At 37.4% G+C, this 19566-nt stretch overlaps 1 protein-coding gene across 2 annotated transcripts; it reads left to right on the top strand.

Annotated features, from left to right (window-relative positions):
- The first annotated feature begins 500 nt into the window (after positions 1-500).
- Positions 501-19302, top strand: cxcl2.L (C-X-C motif chemokine ligand 2 L homeolog). Of its 2 annotated transcripts, XM_041591005.1 has the most exons (5): positions 501-648; positions 8614-8954; positions 10482-10608; positions 15609-15692; positions 18523-19302. In XM_041591005.1, exons 2-5 carry the CDS (start codon positions 8879-8881, stop codon positions 18539-18541), a joined length of 306 nt encoding a protein of 101 aa, XP_041446939.1. In that variant the 5' UTR covers positions 501-648; positions 8614-8878; the 3' UTR covers positions 18542-19302. The 2 variants fall into 2 exon arrangements, with proteins under 2 accessions (XP_041446939.1, XP_041446941.1); XM_041591007.1 differs by lacking the exons at positions 501-648; positions 8614-8954; positions 10482-10608 and adding an exon at positions 10707-10835.
- Positions 19303-19566: the final 264 nt, after the last annotated feature.

Here is a 19566-nt window from a genome sequence, read left to right as displayed (position 1 = left end):
CCACACCCATTTAACACCCATTTAGTGTATAACTTTCATTTCTATTATTTCTACCAAAGTGCATAACCTTGCATTTATCAACATTGAACCTTGTTTTCCAGTTTGCTGCCCAGTTTTCTAATCTGGTCAAATCACTCTGCAAAGCAGCAACATCCTGCATGGAACTTATAGTTCTGCACAATTAAGTATAATCAGCAAAAAATAGTACTTTCAATGCCCTCCTCCACATCAATAAACAAAGTAAAAAGCAAAGGACCAAGTACAGACCCTGCAGTACTTCATTAGCAACACTAGCCCAATTAGAAAATGTTCTATTTACCACCACTTTATGCTCTGTCCTTCAGTCAGTTCTCCAAATACAAATACTGTACTATGTTCTATAATTTAATCATTAACCTTCTGTGTGGTACTGTATCAAAAGCTTTAGCAAAGTCCAAGTAGATTAGGGCTTCCTGGAAAAGTGTAGTGGAGGGAAGCTTTGATGGGGTTAGACAGGCTAGAGGGAGTAAGGGGTTAAAATAGTGTTAGGTATAGATGGGCGGGGGGCTTACCGCACAGGGAGTAAGAGCGATTGGAGCTGCAACTCCAGCATCTTGCCCTCTCGCCCTTGTTTTATGGTGGACGTCTTGGATGGCTTTAGTTTGGATTGTAAGTATGCTGCTATGGCAGGGGATCAGGTGGGGAAATGCTTGCCAGAGTGGGGGAATGGGGCGGTTTTCCAATTTCTGTAGAGTGTGCTGGTACATCTGCAAGTAAGGGTCCTGGGAGGTAAGGGTTTGAGTGACGCTATTTCGCTGCTACTTGCCAATCCAGGTGTTGCAGCATTTGTATGGCTGGCATGGCAGTGGGCAGTTCTCTCGGTAGAGTATTTTTAGGCAAGCATTCAAGTTGGGTCAATGTTTATATTACAAATATGCTTTGTTAATATTGATGTGGTTAATAAAGCTGTGACCTTAAATTTCATCCTTGGCTCCAAGTTTCTTATAGTTAGCAGGTTATATTTTATGCCAGGAAACTTGAGTTGGACCGACTGCCTTCCTGCTCACCCTCTCATAAAAGGCAATTAAATTAGTCTGACAAGATCTGTTATTCATAAAACCAGGCTAGCACAAACTCATTATTATGTGCAACGAAGTCAAGTTTTTTATCCCTTAATACCACTTCCAAAAGGCTTATGTACCACTAACGTCAAACTAACCAGTCTATAGTTTTGAGTAAAAACAATGTTCCATAAGTGCGTTAGAACTTGCTGACTCTCCAGCTTTGCATGAAGAACAAGGCTCTGGAACTTGGTGAACTCTGTGACCAAGTGAGGAGCCTGAGGTGTTAGCAGCGGCAAAAGTTATTGTTTCTCACCAGGTGGGTAACCAATAGAATTAAAACTTTGTTTGACCCTTGGTTGGCCCAACAGTCATGACCAACCCCCGAATTCACAAGGGGAAGAGTTCTAGGCCAAATTTACCATCTTGGCACCTGAGGGCTATACCTAGAACAATCACAAGAGGGATGTTATTTTATTATTTATGTGGAAAACATTAAAGATAATTAACTGTGTCAATGCAAGATATGTTATTGGAGTGAGGTAGAAGGAATTTTTACATAAAAATTTTAAGTGTCCCTGTTCCTAAGGATTCGGTTCGGCCAGGATTCAGATTCATCCGAATCTGAATCCTGCTGAAAAAGGCAGAATCCCGGGCGAATACCAAACCAAATTCTGGAATCAGTGCATCCCTATATAAAACACAGGCACAATCTCAAATTTTTTGCTATTTGGAAGGATTTCCTTGATGCTAGTTCCTGCTTGCGACCAAAAGGTTGGATTAGAAATCCTCTCCTTTTTGCTGAACTAGCACTGGTACCCAGGTTCTTTATTTGATTCGGTTGTGCATCCCTATTGAACCACATGACATTTTGTCTCCCATGTTTTGTCCTTGCCATTGCTGGTGCTGATAATCACTGCAGGTAAAACACTCAAACCAAGGAATTGCACAAAAATGTCTTTGAACATATTTTTGGATCATTCTAATGTTTCACCTGTAGTAATTCTCAGCACCAACAATGGCAAGGGCAATGACACAATGTTGAGTTTTGGCAATGTTGAGTCAGTAACAAAACACCACATGTGGCATTGCCCTTGTATATAGTACTTTTATCCTCATGAATCACAAATGATTGCCAAAGTGCCACCATTAAAGATTTTACCCTAACCATCCTATTAGCCTGAGGTTATGAAATAATGCCTTATACCCTGTATGTTATAAAATGCATTACGTTTACCCAGGTGCAGTAACCCATAACAACCAATAAAAAGATTTATTTTATACAAGTAAATGGTTCCTCCTGATTTGTTGCTAACGGAGATTTGGCAAGTAGCAAATTTTGTATATTTTTATTACATTCACAATATGCCTATAAACACCATCCTGAGCTTCCTTTGTCATTTTTTTCAGAATATTTTTATAAACACCATAAAAAGGAGACAATCAGTATTGTCCATGTGCTATAAAATTGGCAATATTAAACAAACAAAATTAAGAAGGTATTATTTATGTTGTAAGATCCACCCATACTTTCCAAAAAAAAAGAATGGACAGAATATGGAAGTCAATTAAACAAATTGGATACAATGAAGTTCCAACTCAGCCATATTATTCCTAAATCTACTAGGATATCTATGACATAGCACCTGGCGTACCTCTCCACTATTCTTTTCCCTGGTCAGATTAAAGAGTTAGTGGGTTCCTGCCCGACAGTTCATCAATTGCATACCAAGCTGTACTCCTAAAAGCATCAGAAAAGAACCAATTGTCTTTGGGGTCAGAATGTTTTTACATATCTTGTCCATGTTGCAAAGAAAACATTCTACCAAAAATTCTTTATAGAGGGTAGTTTCCAACCAATCTATATGGTATTCCAGTTCAACTGTCTTTCTACAAGTTCAGAAGGGAGGGAATGGTGATATCTGCCTACTGCAGATACAATATTTATTTGTTGTCCAGTCTGGGAATACCCATGGTATCACCAAGGTAGCCCAGGTTGGTATTTATGGAGGAACTTACTGGAAAGAAGTAGTGAAATAAGGGACGATCTGTCACCAAAATGCATATATTAAAGAGTTCCTTTGTCTTTTTACATTGTTTTAAGTCTGTGACAATTCCCCACATTAATTATGACTATGCTCATTTTATAGCATGGTAATACATTTTGTATTCTGTTTGAGAGGTTATAACACAGCTCAAACCACAATGCTTGTCTCAGCAGGATATTGTGAAATACCATCCTTAGATTAAAAGGTCTTTTCATTTCAGAATTGCGTAAGCTTTGAAAATCCCACGGCATGGTCATATTTATTTTATCTTGTTAATGCTGGCCATTTGTATTTCAGATGCTTGAATTGCTTGTTAAAGGAAAGCTATACCCCCAAAATGAAAACTTAAGCAACAGATTATTTTTTATTTAGTTTATATCAAATCAGTGGCATGGTAAAGAATCTTACCAAACTGGAAAATATATTTAAAGGAAAACTATACCCCCAAAATGAACACTTAAGCAACAGATAGTTCATATAATATTAAGTGGCATATTAAAGAATCTTTACAAACTGGAATATATATTTAAGTAAATATTTTGCGATTTTACATCTCTTGCCTTGAGCCACCATTTCGTGATGGTCTCTGTCTTGTCTCAGAGATCACCTGACCAGAAATACTTCAATTCTAACTGTAACAGGAAGAAGTGTGGAAGCAAAAGACAAAGACTCTGTCTGTTAATTGGCTCATGTGACCTAACATGTATGGTTTGTTGGTATGTTTGTGAGTACAGTGAATCCTACGATCCCAGGGGGCAGCCCTTATTTTTTAAAATGGCAATTTTCTATTTACAGTATGATTACCCAATGGCACATACTACTAGAAAAGTATATTATTATGAAAACGGTTTATTTACATGAAGCAGGATTTTACATATGAGTTGTTTTATGCAATATCTTTTTATAGAGACCTACATTGTTTTGGGGGGTATAGTTTTCCTTTAAAGGGATACTGTCATGGGAAAATGAATCAGTTAATAGTGCTGCTCCGGCAGAATTCTGCACTGAAATCCATTTCTCAAAAGAGCAAACAGATTTTTTTATATTCAATTTTGAAATCTGACATGGGGCTAGACATATTGTCAATTTCCCAGCTGCCCCAAGTCATGTGACTTGTGCTCTGATAAACTTCAATCACTCTTTACTGCTGTACTGCAAGTTGGGGTGATATCACCCCCTCCCTTTCCCCCCCAGCAGCCAAACAAAAGAACAATGGGAAGGTAACTAGATAATAGCTCCGTAACACAAGATAACAGCTGCTTGGTAGATCTAACACTCAATAGTAAAAACCCATGTCTCACTGAGACACATTCAGTTACATTGAGAAGGAAAAACAGCAGCCTGCCAGAAAGCATTTCTCTCTTAAAGTGCAGGCACAAGTCACATGACCAGGGGCAGCTGGGAAATTGACAAAATGTCTAGCCCCATGTCAGATTTCAAAATTGAATATAAAAAAATGTATCGAAAGTGCAGCCACTGTTCTGGGCTCTCTGCCAAAATGGCTCTTATTTTAATTAAGTTTCAGAAACTTTGTATCATTTTCTGGCATCAGTGAAACACGGGACTGTGGGCTGAGCTGTCAAAATCGAGACTGTGCCAAAGAAAACGGGACAGTTGGGTAAATATGTCTTTGATTTTGTCCTACAACCTTGCTCCATCTCTTATACCATTTGTTTTGTGGGAATATTCAACCCCACAAAAGGAATGGGGCTACATACAGATTGAGTTACGTTAACTGAACCGATACACAGCCTCTACTATTTATCCTCTCAAATAAATGGTGGGCTGCCTGCCCTTGAGCAATGATTTGGGGCAGCTAGGAAACTGACAATATGTCTAGCCCCAAGTCAGATTTCAAAATTGAATAGAAAAAAATCTCTTTTGAGAAATGGATTTCAGTGCAGAAGTCTGCTGGGATTGCACTATTAACTGATGTGTTTTGAAAAAAACAAGTTTTCCGATGACGGGATCCCTTTAAGTAAAAACTGCCCTTTTACATCTCTTGTCTTAAAGCACCATTTTGTGATGGTCTGTGTGCTCCCTCAGAGATCACCTGACCAGAAATAATGCAGCTTTAACTGTAACAGGAAGACGTGTGGAAGCAAAAGACAGAACTCTGTCTCTTAATTGGCTCATGTGACCTAACATGTATGGTTTATTTGGTGTGTTTGTTTGCACAGTGAATCGTACGATCCCAGGGGGTGACCCTTTTTTTGGCAATTTTCTAATTAGGATTACCCAATTGGCACATACTACTAAAAAAGTATATTATTATGAAAATGGTTTATTTACATGAAGCAGGGTTTTACATATGAGCTGTTTTATGCAATATCTTTTTATAGAGACCTACATTGCGAGGGGGTATAGTTTTCCTTTAAGTAATTACTTATGGGACAGTTTACCCAAGAATCCATGATGGAGGCAGAGATGTTGCAAAATGATTTGTTATTACATTTAAATTATTTTGAATAAAGTAATGATTGATTGTGTTGATAGCAGCCCTCCAGTTAAAAATATAATTGTAGTGTTTTACCCGGGTGGGCCGCTGAGTCTTTCCACTTTTTGATCATTCCATTTTAACTAAGGATTCACTTTTCTGTCCATGTTCATATTATCCACAATGAAGTTGTTTATATTTGGAAGAAAGATGGTTATCTTATTTAGATTGAGAACAGTCATCCAGAAAAGAATAGTGACATAGTTTATTCTGCATAAGGGCCACAATCTATCAATCAATCTGTTTAACAGGGTTGGACTCGGCCAGCGGGACACCAGTAAAAAACCCAGGCAGGAGCGGGGAGGGTTTGATGAATAGGCGTGACGATGCAATGCATGATGTGAACAGTACACATTCTGAAGGGAGAGGTGCTACAGGGCTGTTTGTGATCTGACCACAGTTATGATTAGTAGTGTTTATGATACTTTGCAGCAATTTAGCATTTTCTCTCTCAGGGTAAAAAATAAGGCAGAAAATCCTGAAAACCATGCCATGCTTGTAAATTTATAATATGGATTTTTGAGATATTTCATTTTAGATAAAATGTAGTTTGGTAATAAATATTATTTAACTTTAACTATTATTATGCTTATTGGCAATTATAGTGACAAGACGTTTACTTTCATAGCTTAATCCCAAATGAGTGTCTGAATAGCCTCCCCTGTCTTGCAGTAACCCACTGCTTCACCCACTTAGGGATGTGCTGCTATATCAATTGTTCAATTCAGCATCCACTACGTTCCAGTGTTTGCTTGATGGCTGGTCTGCAAGGTTGAATACAATATATCACATTCAAAAAACAACTGAAGTGTGAGTCAGGTGTCCTGATAGCCAGAACACCTGTCCTACAACTCCCAGCAACCCAGTTCAGACCGCCATCAAATGGCGGTCTGAACTGGGTTGCTGGGAGTTGTAGGACAGGTGTTCTGGCTATCAGGACACCTGACTCACACTTCAGTTGTTTTTTGAATGTGCTGCTATATACAGCAATATATATATATATATATATATATATATATATATATATATATATATATATATATATATATATATATATATATATATATATATATATATATATAACCCATAATTAAACAACGCTGTTCTCATAAATGGGTTTGACTGCTGTTTTTTTTACGTTTTACAACACCTCCATCTAGTGGGAAAAAAACATTGATCTTCCCATTCATTCAGTTTAACCAGTCCATGGATCTATGCAGCAGAGATAGAGCTGCCCGTACAAAAACACTGCAGCTCTGGCTAGAGGATCAGGATTGGGTTTGGGTTCTGTACATTACTTTCCATAGTATCCCAGCCAAGGGTATGTGTTATCCCTATCCCACCATGAAATTACACCCTCCCTTTTGGATTTTTTAATTGATCATAAACCCAATAGAATCTCTGTGGGAGTGGATAATAAACTTGTGGTCAGCCACAGCTAGAAGAGCTGCATTTTTAAGTGGATGCGGTTCAGTAACTTGCACTTAGTGGAAGAATGCACCTCTAATTTTTCAAATTATCCAGCGACCTTAAAACAGACCCAGTAAAGCTCCTTGTCAGCTAAGATAGTATAGTATGTCAAACATCACCATTAGTGCAGGATAAGGACTACAAAGTATAGGTAAATTAAGTGGAATGCAGTATACAAATATGAGAAGCAAGGAAAGTATCAAAATGAGATCAACATCAATGGTTTTAAAGGGCATGTAAAGGCAAAAAAATAAAAATCTGATTTTTACTTTTTTTAATGAAAAAGAAACCTGTCTCCAATATACTTTATTAAAAATGTGTACCGTATTTATAAGAAACCCGAAGTATGCAGTGAAATTCTCCTTTCATTTACTGCTGTGGATACAAATTGTCAGACAACCCCTAACTGCTGGGCACGGAAACAATCATACTTAAGAACAGAAGGGGGAGTCTCCGCCTTACTTCCCAGCCATGCAGAACTCAAGCAGCTTTGTTTGTTTCCCTGTAGAACAGTCACCGACTGTGTAGAGATTTGTATTGGATTTTATTTTGGCTTTACAACCCCTTTACTGTTTCCAACTCCAGCTGCAGGGACAAAGATCATAGCACCAGATTTAAACAGATAAAATGGGATTCTATTTAGAGAAATATTTTGCTGCAGCCACTGGTTCTGCAGAGTTGGAGAAAGTTTGAATTAAACAATACAAAAACTATAAAATCCACATTAGATTACTTGACAACACAGGACCCAGTGCAGTCTATATATTCTTATTATCAGTCTTGCTGTATCGGCTTCTAGCAAATATGATTTGACTTGTGCTGTTTTGATAATTTATGACAATCTCTAAGCAGCCCAGACCACAGTGAGCATGTGCACTGTCTTGTAAAGATGTTTAACAAAGTTACAATATGATGACCCCCTGTGGCCAACTTTGAAAGCATAAATCATTTGTTTGATTAGGCTTGTGATGCAATAAGTTCATGTTTATGTTTAGTATACAAAAAAACAGCATTTCTAGCTGTATTCTATTTTAGACTTTACTTCCCTTTAAACTTAATTCTATGTAATTTAATGTACTGTAATTGCTATTGAAAGCATTATTTGCTTGACCCCTTTTATCACAGGTAATGCAGAAGTTAGCATCCCTCTAGTCAAAACATAATTTCCCATAAAGCCTGGTATGTGTCTTCAGGTTTGTTTAGCTGCTAGCTTCTGCAATATTTTAATAGTTAGTACTAGCACTGCAGCTAATAGTCAGGAACAAGGGGCTAGACTGTTTTTGTGCTGAAAGTATAGAGAAATTATTTTCTTTTGGCTTTACATTCCCTTTAAGGTTACTAGATCATATGAAGAAAATCAGTGACACCTCTACTAAATGCACTGAAATCAAACACAATCAGTACTGCCCTTTTAGCTGGATTTTTGTTCCTTGAGGTTTTATGTGATTTTGTAAACAAGGGTCCAATGTCAGCTGAAACATTATAAATGCAATGTATATAATTGAATTGCCATCAACAAATAGAAAAACATGTTGTAACAACTTATCTTTAATTGCAGCCAGTAAAACCATGCCCTGTAAAGGTGAAATGTTTCATATATCTTCCCCTTTCCTGAGATTTCCTGTGCTGACATACACAAACAGTAACTACATGACAGATATTGCAGCAAATACAAGGGGAGGAGAATAGAATTTGGAATTTCCTCCTTCCTTTCTGGGATAATGATAAATCTGGAGGTATAAGAGAAAGCAATCTGCACAAGCTGAGGAGAGCAAATCATTTTCCCTGTTGCCAGCTCATCAAAACTGTGAACAACCTCCAACATGCAGAGCCAGAGAAATTCACTGTACATGATTGGACTTTTTCTGCTTTTATCTCATTGCTTTCCTGAGTCATATGGTAAGAAATAAATATTCCTAATTTATTTGCATTACTGGTGCAATATACACATTCAAGGAAGGCAGGCAGGCAAGAAGGTGCTGTTCACTTAAATGTATATTTGTTTCTGTATGATATTAATAATGAAGCTGCTTTTGTGAAGAACAGGTTACATTTCAGTGAAAATTTACATAGCCAGATTTCCATTGAGCCATACTATAGCCATTTTGTGCAGTGTGCTACATCCATTATCAAGAATGCTCTGAATTACTGGAAGACCATCTCCCACAGAGTAAATTTCAAGCATATAATTAAATTACTTATAATTATTTCCTTTTTCTCTGTAATAGAACAGTATGTTGTGCTGAATGTAAGCTGCATAAATCCATATTTAATGGCACAGGGGTCGTTTTTTCAGTGGCATATATATTTATACTTTAGTGTTTCTACTCTGAAAGTCACTCTGTGTATGTTTAAAGGCTGATCCTGTGTCTATTAGAGCACATGCATAAATGGCAAGAATTGTTGTCAGAGACTGTACGCTTATAAACTAGCAAGGTGAGGTGCACAAACTAAGGGGATGTAGCAACCTCAACATGAGAACCAGGAACAAGCTGTTTAGTCCATCAAACACTCATAAACAGTTTCAAACAAAAGTGGATCAGCGCCTAGGGCAACTGAGAAACCAGATCCAGTATATAATGCAATAAGTTCCAATTAATTTGGATGACACCCTGTGTACACATAAAACTATTCAATGTGTTTTCCTCCAATGACCCTTACTCTCCCTTGCGTGGTACATCAATAATTAATCCTGGCAGCCTCCACCAATCTGGCAGAATTGCCTACTTACAAGACCCAGGATGGGGATATTGCATGTAGTATTTAGCAGGTGTGGGTTCTCCTCCAATAAGAGAATACAGAAATCCCATAGCGTAATACTGTTTAATTGTAAAATATTTTTAAAAATAATTTTTGCACTCACATTTGCTATATGAAGTATATGCTGTATGTCAGTCACATAAAAATGCAAGTCCTTAGCAGGTTGCCGATGTAATACAAGGAGGGATATTTGCTGGCAAAATATTTTTCTCTCTTCCTCTCCTCGTGGCGTTCCCCGCAGCTTGTCGTGATGTCACTTCCGCCTGACGCATTTCACCAAACCAATTGGCTTCCTCAGAGGCATGTGGCTTGTTCTGTATTTCTCTTAAGAAGTGATTGTTGCCATGTCAGCCCCCCTCCTCCAAACCTAGCTTGCGTTCCACCACGATATCTCCTTTGAGTACAACTTCTTGGTATGGAAGGCAGCACATTAGCTTTTCTCCACTGATCTATACACACCAGCGGAGAAAACTATTTGCATGCCATTATCTTAAATCTTTTGAAATAATGTAGTTTATATTGTTATTCATTTATATTGGGTGATCTTTTTTAGTTTTTATCCATTTAGCATCCAGAGCACCCAAATAATATTAACAAAACATAACCTCTAATAGCAATGTGATGTGATCAAGAGGCTGTAAAGTCATGTTTTATATGTATTTGCAGGAGGTTCAGCAATGAGGGAGCTGCGTTGCCAATGTATCACTACTGTATCAACCCCCTTTCATAAAAAACACATTCGTTCCTTGGAAGTTTTTCAAAAGGGTCCTCATTGTCCCAGGGTGGAAGTAATGTAAGTATGAGCATTAAAATAAACATGTGGAGTTTATGTACTCACTATATTATTAACATTATTATTAACATGTATTTATATAGCGCCAACATATTGCGTAGCACTGTAAAGTAAATGTGATTATACAACTAAATCACATGAATTACATACATAGAACATATGGAGTAACAAAAACGTTCCTTGGAAGTTTTTCAAAAGGGTCCTCATTGTCCCAGGGTGGAAGTAATGTAAGTATGAGCATTAAAATAAACATGTGGAGTTTATGTACTCACTATATTATTAACATTATTATTAACATGTATTTATATAGCGCCAACATATTGCGTAGCACTGTAAAGTAAATGTGATTATACAACTAAATCACATGTTACATATGGAGTAACAAACATCACAATCAATACAGGTACAAAAAGGTGAGGAAAGGCCCTATGCATAGGCATACAGTCTAAAGGGAAGGGAGTAATACACAAGGTGTGGGAGTGGGCAAGATCTAATTAAGTGGGTGAGAAATGTGGTACTGTATGTGGTGTTGCGTTTGGTAATTAAGCAGAGTGAGGGTAGGCATATCTGTACCTGCGTAGTTACCCATAACAGCCAATCAGCAATTACGTACTGAATAGACTGATGCCAGTAGAATAATGGAACAAATGTCTGTTTATTCTCTTTGGCTCACTTCACCTGTAAATATTTGTCCAGTGTAAATAAATGAGCCACATCAATATTACAGTGATGTGACTCCTCGGTGATCTCTAAGTGCTGAGAAAATTGACTTTGAATTGTACTTTTTCCTGTACCCTGTATCTGAAAAGCAGCTTCAGCACAACACTGTGTTTTACAAAGCATTGTTTATCTTTTTGTCATGTGGTTTTAATACAGAATATTCTGGTGATCTTGGTAACCCTACTAATAGTAACCCTACAAAGGGAAAAGCTGCCAGGCAGTTACAAATGTAGTCAGAGATTTATCAAAGGTTATTTTTTTGTTCCTTTTTGTTTCAAAGCAAAGGCATTAACCCAAGGAATTCATCACATTTTCTCCAGTCTAGATGATTTAAGAATTAAAAAAATATATACCACATATGTAAAATACTTTTGAATGCATAGTTTTATAATGAAACATATATTTTTATGATATGCATTTACAGTATTAAAAATGCTGCCATTGTTAGTACTTCAGCCAAGTTATCTTTTTTTTTTTTTTTATATAAGCCACTGTGCCCAAACATAAACCAGGGACATGCATACCTGTTGGGCTACATCAGCCAATAAAAGCACAGTTAGAACTTGAATGTTATTATGCTTTTTGTCTTTATATGTTGTATGTAATAAGCATTTTTTAAAAATTGCTCATGTGATTCAAACAGACCTTCTACATCTGGTCAAATATAGGTAAAAACTGTCTGTCAGTTTGGTCATATCAGAAGGCTATTGGCCTGTCTAAGGTCCCAGAATGATGCCCTGTCTGATTCATGTTTGGCTCATTCAGGTATTGATGGGGTTGAGTAGAACATCCTGCCTGCCAAGGACCTCAACCTGTGAAGGAGGTTCTCTATTAGTGGGTATGCACAGCCCCAATGAGGGCCTAATGAGCAGATCAGTCTTTGAGGCCCATCACCATAGTAGTCAAGTCAGGCAAAGATCCACCCTAACAAAGTAAAGTATGTCTTCTTCTGTATATTTGTCTTAAAGGGGATGTACACCTTTGGACAAAAGACTGAAAGTGAACAGCCCATGAAATAAATTTTACAATTGATGTTGCATTTTTTACAAGATATCTTGCGCTGCAGCTCCTCTTTGCTGGTCCTAAACAATCTCATCCAGACCGGTTTCCTGTTTCTGCCCCTTGCGCATGTTCCATCCCTTATGGTTAATTTGCATGTCAACAATACAATTGGCCGACACCATTCAACCAGTCGGTTCAATGGCATGCAAATTAAAGGGGCATGTATAGTACCACTGGATTGCCTAATGTACTAATTCTGCATTTTGTGGGCAGGTCTGCTCTCACAAGGTGGGGGTCAAGAACTGGCTGGAGATGGCAAAGGGAAGCTGTAGCTAGATATGTTGGCAATGATTCATTTAAAAAAAAAAAACAACAGTAATTAGAATTATTTTTAATGGCATGGGTTGTTCACTTTTAGTTATCTGTCTGAAGATGATCATGCCCTTTAAGAGGAGTTATGAGCCATTTTAGATTTAAGTAGATGGTACACAAGGATTTTTCATTTTTCATGAGCCCAAATCAAGTCTGAAAATTAGCTTTACAATCCAAATATTGATTTGGAAACTGTTATGCTTTAAATCTATTTCATTATTTTTGGGTCCTGACCCATAAGTTAGAAATCCATATTGTAAATCATTGTTTAAGGGTTTTTAACATTCTGCTGCACACTGCTTTACCCTCAAGAAGCACTATACAAATAAAAATATACATACACATATGAAAAAGCCATAAAACTATTTCCAGATTATGTAATACATTAACATATAAATTATGATGTTTGAAAATTACACGTGACAGAAAAAATTAAGGAAAAAATGTTTCCATGGTTTCGCTCTTGCCCACACCAAGAGTGTTTTCTCTCTCTTTGCATTATTATCAGGATAACTTTTTCTGCATTCAGGTTTTAGGATGTCCATGATATAACAATTCTACTGGTTTCATATGTTGGCATGTTGGTGCATAGTAATGCTTTCTGCCATATTCTCAAATTATCTATTCTTTCCTATTCTGTTTATGATTTTTGTTAGCACTGAAGCATTCATTTATTTCCTTTTAGAAGTAATTGGGAGCCTTTGATTGTACTGATGTAATTTACCAAATTATCCACCAGATAGTTTGGGAATTCAGCAGAGTCACTTAAGAGTATAATAAATAAACAATATTTTTGATTTAATTGGAAGCATAAACAGGAGCAAGATAAGAGCATAGCGCATGAGGCCCTGTGCCATGTGAGCAGGGTAGTTAGTTGCTTTATCTAAAGGCAAGGGAAAACAGAGCATGCAAAGATATGGGACTTAAAGGAAGGCATTTAAAAAGCATAAAACACAAGTCTATAGCTTTGATGCATTAAATAAACTGTAAAAACTGTAAAACAGATATGGCACCTTCATTGTTGGAGATGTGTTTCCTGGTTTGCTGGGGTTTTGAGAAATTGCAGAGCAACCAGACACTTGCCCTGTGCACCCAAAGACGTGACTTCCAGGAATCCATGATCTGGGAGATTAATGACTCCCAGCTCCCCCATGCATGAGAATTTACAAAGACAAGAGATACAGTAAGTCATTTTGAGTTCACCCTATATCACAGTGCCTGCTCAAGTTAATTAAGAGAGCAGGATGCTTCAGAAACAAAATGTTTAAAATTACATAATCTCAGCTAGTCCTATATTTTAACAGAACCAGAAATAATTTAAATATTTAGTTACCTTCTTGCTGTTACAAACTGATTTTTGTGGTACTCTTTTGGTCAAAGAGGTCTGATTGCTCAAGTAAAACAAAAAAGAGGGTTGCTAGTGATGCTTGTATAAAAACAGACACCTGCGGGCCCATGCCTAGTGTGGCAGCTTTAGGGGAGCCGCAGGTGCCTGTATAATCTAAAATAAAAAAATCTCCCTAGCCTCCACAAGAGACTACCTTGGTAAATCCAGTGGTGGAATGGGGTGAGGGGGTCCCCAGCCGCTTTGTGGTGATGTGTGTGATGTCACACATAGAAGAAGTGGTGTCATGCACAATCGTGCCCATGACATTACTCCTGCAAGCTGTGGGTTGTGCAGTTGGATCTGGTACCTAGGGTAGCATCTGACCTAAATACAGTGCTGAGCTATGGGCAAAATGTAAAATTTGGATGCAAATCTCCATAATAATTTCTTATCTGTTTTGCTGAACCACAAGGAAGTTGTATCACACATTTTTTGCTTGTGTTTCAATGGAAACAGTTCAAACCTCATCAATAATGGCTATAGCCTTTAGTATGTGATTGTGTGTGTTGGTGAAACCTTCTAAGGGAACCCTAAAAGTACTGCCAGCTCAAAGCCAGTGTTAATTTAAAGGTTCCTTTGTGTTGTAAGCACTATGTTATTTGCAATTGCTTGTAAACCATCAGAGAAGGCTGCATGGGCATTGTATGTACAGAAGAAAAACTGTCCCTTTCATTTGTTACTGGTCTCTATAATATGCCGTCTGCTAGCAAATTATATACATACAATGCTTCTATACACATATAATCGAGGGCACTGCAATGAATAAACATGGGCCATCACTTTTTTAGACCATTTTTATGGTATATGACATACTTAGAATAGACACTCTACTGGTGATACCCTATTGAGGAAACACTCTGTATATTGTAATATTAGAAACTGAGCTTATTTATAAACTGAGCAGTGCACCTTAGCATCAAGGAATAAAGTAATGGTGTGGCTCAACCGATTCCAAATGTAATGCAGGTACGAACCATTACATTAAAACATGTACTGCTTTATTAAAGACGCTTAAAAATAGCAAGATAGCGGGCAGGGGAACAGCTCTTCCCCTGCCCGCTATCTTGCTATTTTTAAGCCTCTTTAATATATCAAATATCAAATACCAAATATTTCTCAAACAATTGTAAATGTTGTATTTGCAATGCTGACTACTCAAGTAACCCATTTTCTATAGAATACTGCTCTTGGTCACCTGTAAAGGTATTATGAACAGAGCAGCTATTAGAGATCTTGGATCAATAAAAGTTTTTGTGTCCAGCCTTCCCCCCTGGACCTTACATTTACTGGACATCTACAGAAGGTTTGGCTGTGCCCTAATTGCAAACCGCACTTTAAGATGGACAAAACGGAAACTGAATAATTCTACAGCAAAATTTTCATTAAATGTTAATAAAAATACTCCATTCATTTGGTTATAATTAAAATTGTTTATTTTATACTAAACTTGTATAACACAGTTAGCACTTATTGAATATGCAGCAGATATTTACTTTTTTTTCCCTTTCTTTTTGCTTAGTGTGACATTACGCAATGGATTCCAACACTGTTTAAATCCAGATGCCAAGTGGTTAACCGCTGTTGTCAAAAAGATTCTCAAAAGGTAAACTCAATTAATGTGCATGAGCTTGCATATACAGTACTTTAAAAATAGGGCATGATAAGTTGGCTGGAATACAGATGGGGAAATGCTGGGAGTTACAAAACACTGCTGGGAGACAAGGTAAGACTGAAGAGGAATTCTAGGCCTAGTACTTACTAAGGGGAATATTTATCAGGGTCGGATTGGGGTGTGCAAGACCCACCAAGGGCCCCCACACCCCCTCTGGGACCCCTGTCGTCTGTCAACTCACCCACTGCCAGCCCCTCTCCCCAGCTCACCTTATACTTAATGCTGTGTTTGTAGGAGGGAGGGCAGCAGGGAAATTACGGGGGAGAGCAGGCAGGGATCAGGTTCGGTCAGCGGGGCCCAGTCTGATCCTGCTATTTATCATACTGTGTAAAGCAATTATGCCCAAAAAAATGTGTAAAATAAAATAAATTTATCAAGGTGTGTGTATTAACACCACATTTGATGCAATTTTGATTACATAACTGAAGAGTAAACCATTAAAGTTTGAGTGGAAATCACTCTGCAAAAAAAGTGTATAAAAATGTAATGGATGAATGCCATATTCTCCCATAGCATTATCAGGCACTGCTTATTTTTATGCCTGAATATTTGGACAGAGACAACTTTTTTTTCCAGTCTGCAGTCTGCAGTTCAACTGCATCTGAGTTGCATTGTGGTAATGTACAGAACCAAAATGAGAAAAAAGTTATCTCTGTCCAAATGTTTATGGACCTAACTGTATGTGTTTTATGTACAAAATGTAGAAATGTACTGAGACATGTTCACTGAAAACACAACTTCACTCTTTTTTGACCAGATCAGCCCAATTTTGCCCTGTGCATTGGAGACCAAATATCACATCAGGCTAGTTCTGTATGAGGTTTATCAAGTATTTCGCCCAGAAAAAAAAAATCTGCATTATTTGTCAATAGATATCATAGATCTGTTGCTGGGGCATCTAGGGGCACATTTACTTAGCTCGAGTGAAAGTTTAGAAGGAAAAATACTTAGAATTTCGAAGTATTTTTTTGGCTACTTCGACCATCGAATTGGCTACTTCGACCTTCGATTACGACTTCGACTTCGAATCGAACGATTCGAACTAAAAAATTTAACTTTGATGGTCGAATATCGAGGGTTAATTAACCCTCGATATTTGACCCATAGTAAATGTGCCCCCTAGTGACAAAAAGTGCAATAAAAAATTTTTTTTGTGGGAGTGGTATTTGAGGGGTAATGGAATACAAGGTGCTAAGTTTGCCCAGGAGCTGCAAACCATAGTAACCAATAAGCATGTTGAATTTACTTGTCACCAACAAACATCTTACCGCTTTTGGCAAAAGTGATTTTTATTAAATATTGGGGTTGGTATATTAGGGCAGTCGCTAGCAAAACACTTGCATAGAACTGTTACTAGTGATGTGCAGGTTGATAAAACCAATAGCTCCCAACCTGCACCTAACCCAAACTCAGCAGGGAGCTCCATTTATAGACCCACGCCCAACCTGCGCAGGTGCGTACCTATAAATGGAGTTGCAGTCAGCCAACACCCACCCAACCCATGAGCCCCACTGGTGTCGGGCCAATCCGCACAGAACTAAAACATACATATACACATGCATATATACTTTCATAATACAGCCTAATGCAAAGGCTGTAGACACTGACAGCCTGAAACCTTCTCCCAGTGCAGCCATTTTTATGATGTTAACACTTTGTTTTCCAAGGACAGTAACCTAGCTCAAAATCATAGGTGAGATGGTTTAAAGGCTTGCTCATGCGCTCTTTAAAGCCGTTTATTATAAAAACGGAGAAAAAGAAAAGTAAAAGCCTACTGAAACAAAAGCTTATATTATTGGGTAGAATGCACTGAAAAAAATCCTAAAAGGTGACACGCCATTAAGCCTTTATTTCTCCTCTTACCTTTTCACTGTTGCAATTTTTACTATTTCTAGCCGCAGTTTGGACATTAAGAGGTTGTTCTATGTAGCACCAAGTTATTTAGGTTTACTGTTATATCAAGCAGTTAAGTAATTCACCAGTAGTTCCCTTTTAAACTGAAAAGAAAAAACAATTAACACTCAAAGTGCTAGTAACAATATCCAAATGCATCTGGAATGTGTTAAAACTCTTCAATTCCCTATTCTGCAAAGACTTCCAGGATCATCAAACAGTTAGTAGTTTGGATGTCTCGTCAAAGGAGAAGGACAGATGTTTAGAATTATCCAGCCTATTGGAACTTTGGACCCACAAGCCTAAATCACTTTCTGGATATCAGGGATAGAAAGTTCAAATTGCATTTGTAGGGGAATCTGCAATTATTTTTTGATTTATTAAAATCTTAAATCTTGTTTTTTCATGATTCAAGTTTTTCCCAGTGAATTCAAGTTTTCTAAATTCTAAATATTTGAGATTTCTAGAATGAAAACAAAAGCAAAAAATTCAGCAGAAGCAAAAAATTCAACAGACAAAAGTTCCTAAGCTGACGTATTAAAAATAAAGAGAGACTTTAGGGCTCTCCAGTTTTTTAACTCCTTAATGAGTCGTTATATTCGCTCCAAAAGATTATGACATCTTCAAGCACTTAAAATGCGCGATCAAAATTCACAATGCAATAACAGTTTAAGGAAGAATATTACATTGCAAAATGCAAAGTTTTATTCTTATTTTTGCAAATTGTTTTGCTCTTTGCGACTTTTATCACATTCCCCCATTGGTGAGCAGTTATAAAAAAGAAAATCCCATATGTAAAAAAGTGGTGTAAGAAAGTAAAAATAAATGATGTCTCACAATATTCTTTTTATTTGCCTTATTAATACAGGAGTTCACAGAAGAAATGAAGACCCAGAGTTCCCCTGAGTTTCTTTATTATTTTGTTTTGTCAAAGGTATAAACCCCTATTGCAGTCCCTCTTTCATTCAGCAGTCTATAAATTTTCAATAAACAATATCTGGTGGCATAACCACTGTAGGGGTAGAAGGTGCAGCTACACCCTGGCCCATTGGGGATATTTTGTTGCAATCTCCTACAAGATTATGCAACCATATGAGTTTTTGCAGAGGTGTGTGTGAGGGGGGGGGGGGAGGTTTGCCCCAGGGACTGTGGATTTAGTTACACCACTGACAGAATCGACTTAACAACCTGGTATTGGAATGGGCCACAGACGAAGTCAGAACACACAGATATGAAGAGACATGTATGTAATGAAAAATGTTCAGAACATTAACAGAAGAAACGCTAAAAATTGTTCCCCTCTTTTCCTATGGTTTTATCACATGAATATGAATCAGCTTTATTTTAATGTAGCACCAGTGTTTGGGGGAAAATACATTTTGTAATATATCTAATAATGGCTATGACTTTGATTATTGTTATTTTTCATATATTTACTTTTAGTCAAAGATGTTATCTAAACCTTCCTAGCACTCCAAAATATAAAGTGGCATAAATGCGTGTTGGAAACTTGATACCACTCGCCCAGGACTTAGGCAATAAAAGTGATTTGTTAGAGCAAAACTGATTGATTTATTAGAGCAAAACTGATTGATTGAGTGTGGTATCAAGTTTCCTGTGATCATTGGTGTTATATACTGCAACCAGGCACCTCTACAGCAGTTATTAATGTGAGTGTTTGCATCATATTCTCTCTCTCTCTCTCTCTTTCTCTCTCTCTCTCTCTCTATACCTACACACATTCATACCGACCTCTCCATACACTCACATAAACTACAGTACATTTATACCAATATCTATACAACTTTTTAGTATCACAATAGCCTATGATATTAAGCTTGTCCAAGAAATTATCTAAAACCCTCTTAAAGGTATTAAAAGAATCAGCCATCACAACATCACCAGCCAGGGC

The sequence above is a fragment of the Xenopus laevis genome, chromosome 1L (assembly GCF_017654675.1).
Source record: "Xenopus laevis strain J_2021 chromosome 1L, Xenopus_laevis_v10.1, whole genome shotgun sequence".
Lineage (NCBI taxonomy): Eukaryota > Metazoa > Chordata > Amphibia > Anura > Pipidae > Xenopus > Xenopus laevis.
The sequence above is the reverse complement of the archived record's forward strand: the minus strand, read 5'-3'. Positions and strand labels throughout refer to the sequence as shown.

Excerpts from the sequence above, each read along its gene's own strand:
- cxcl2.L (XM_041591005.1), top strand. The coding sequence starts at position 8,879 with ATGCAGAGCCAGAGAAATTCACTGTACATGATTGGACTTTTTCTGCTT. Across the intron at positions 8,955-10,481 it reads TTGCTTTCCTGAGTCATATG|GAGGTTCAGCAATGAGGGAG; the intron begins GTAAGAAATAAA and ends ATGTATTTGCAG. Across the intron at positions 10,609-15,608 it reads TGTCCCAGGGTGGAAGTAAT|TGTGACATTACGCAATGGAT; the intron begins GTAAGTATGAGC and ends CTTTTTGCTTAG.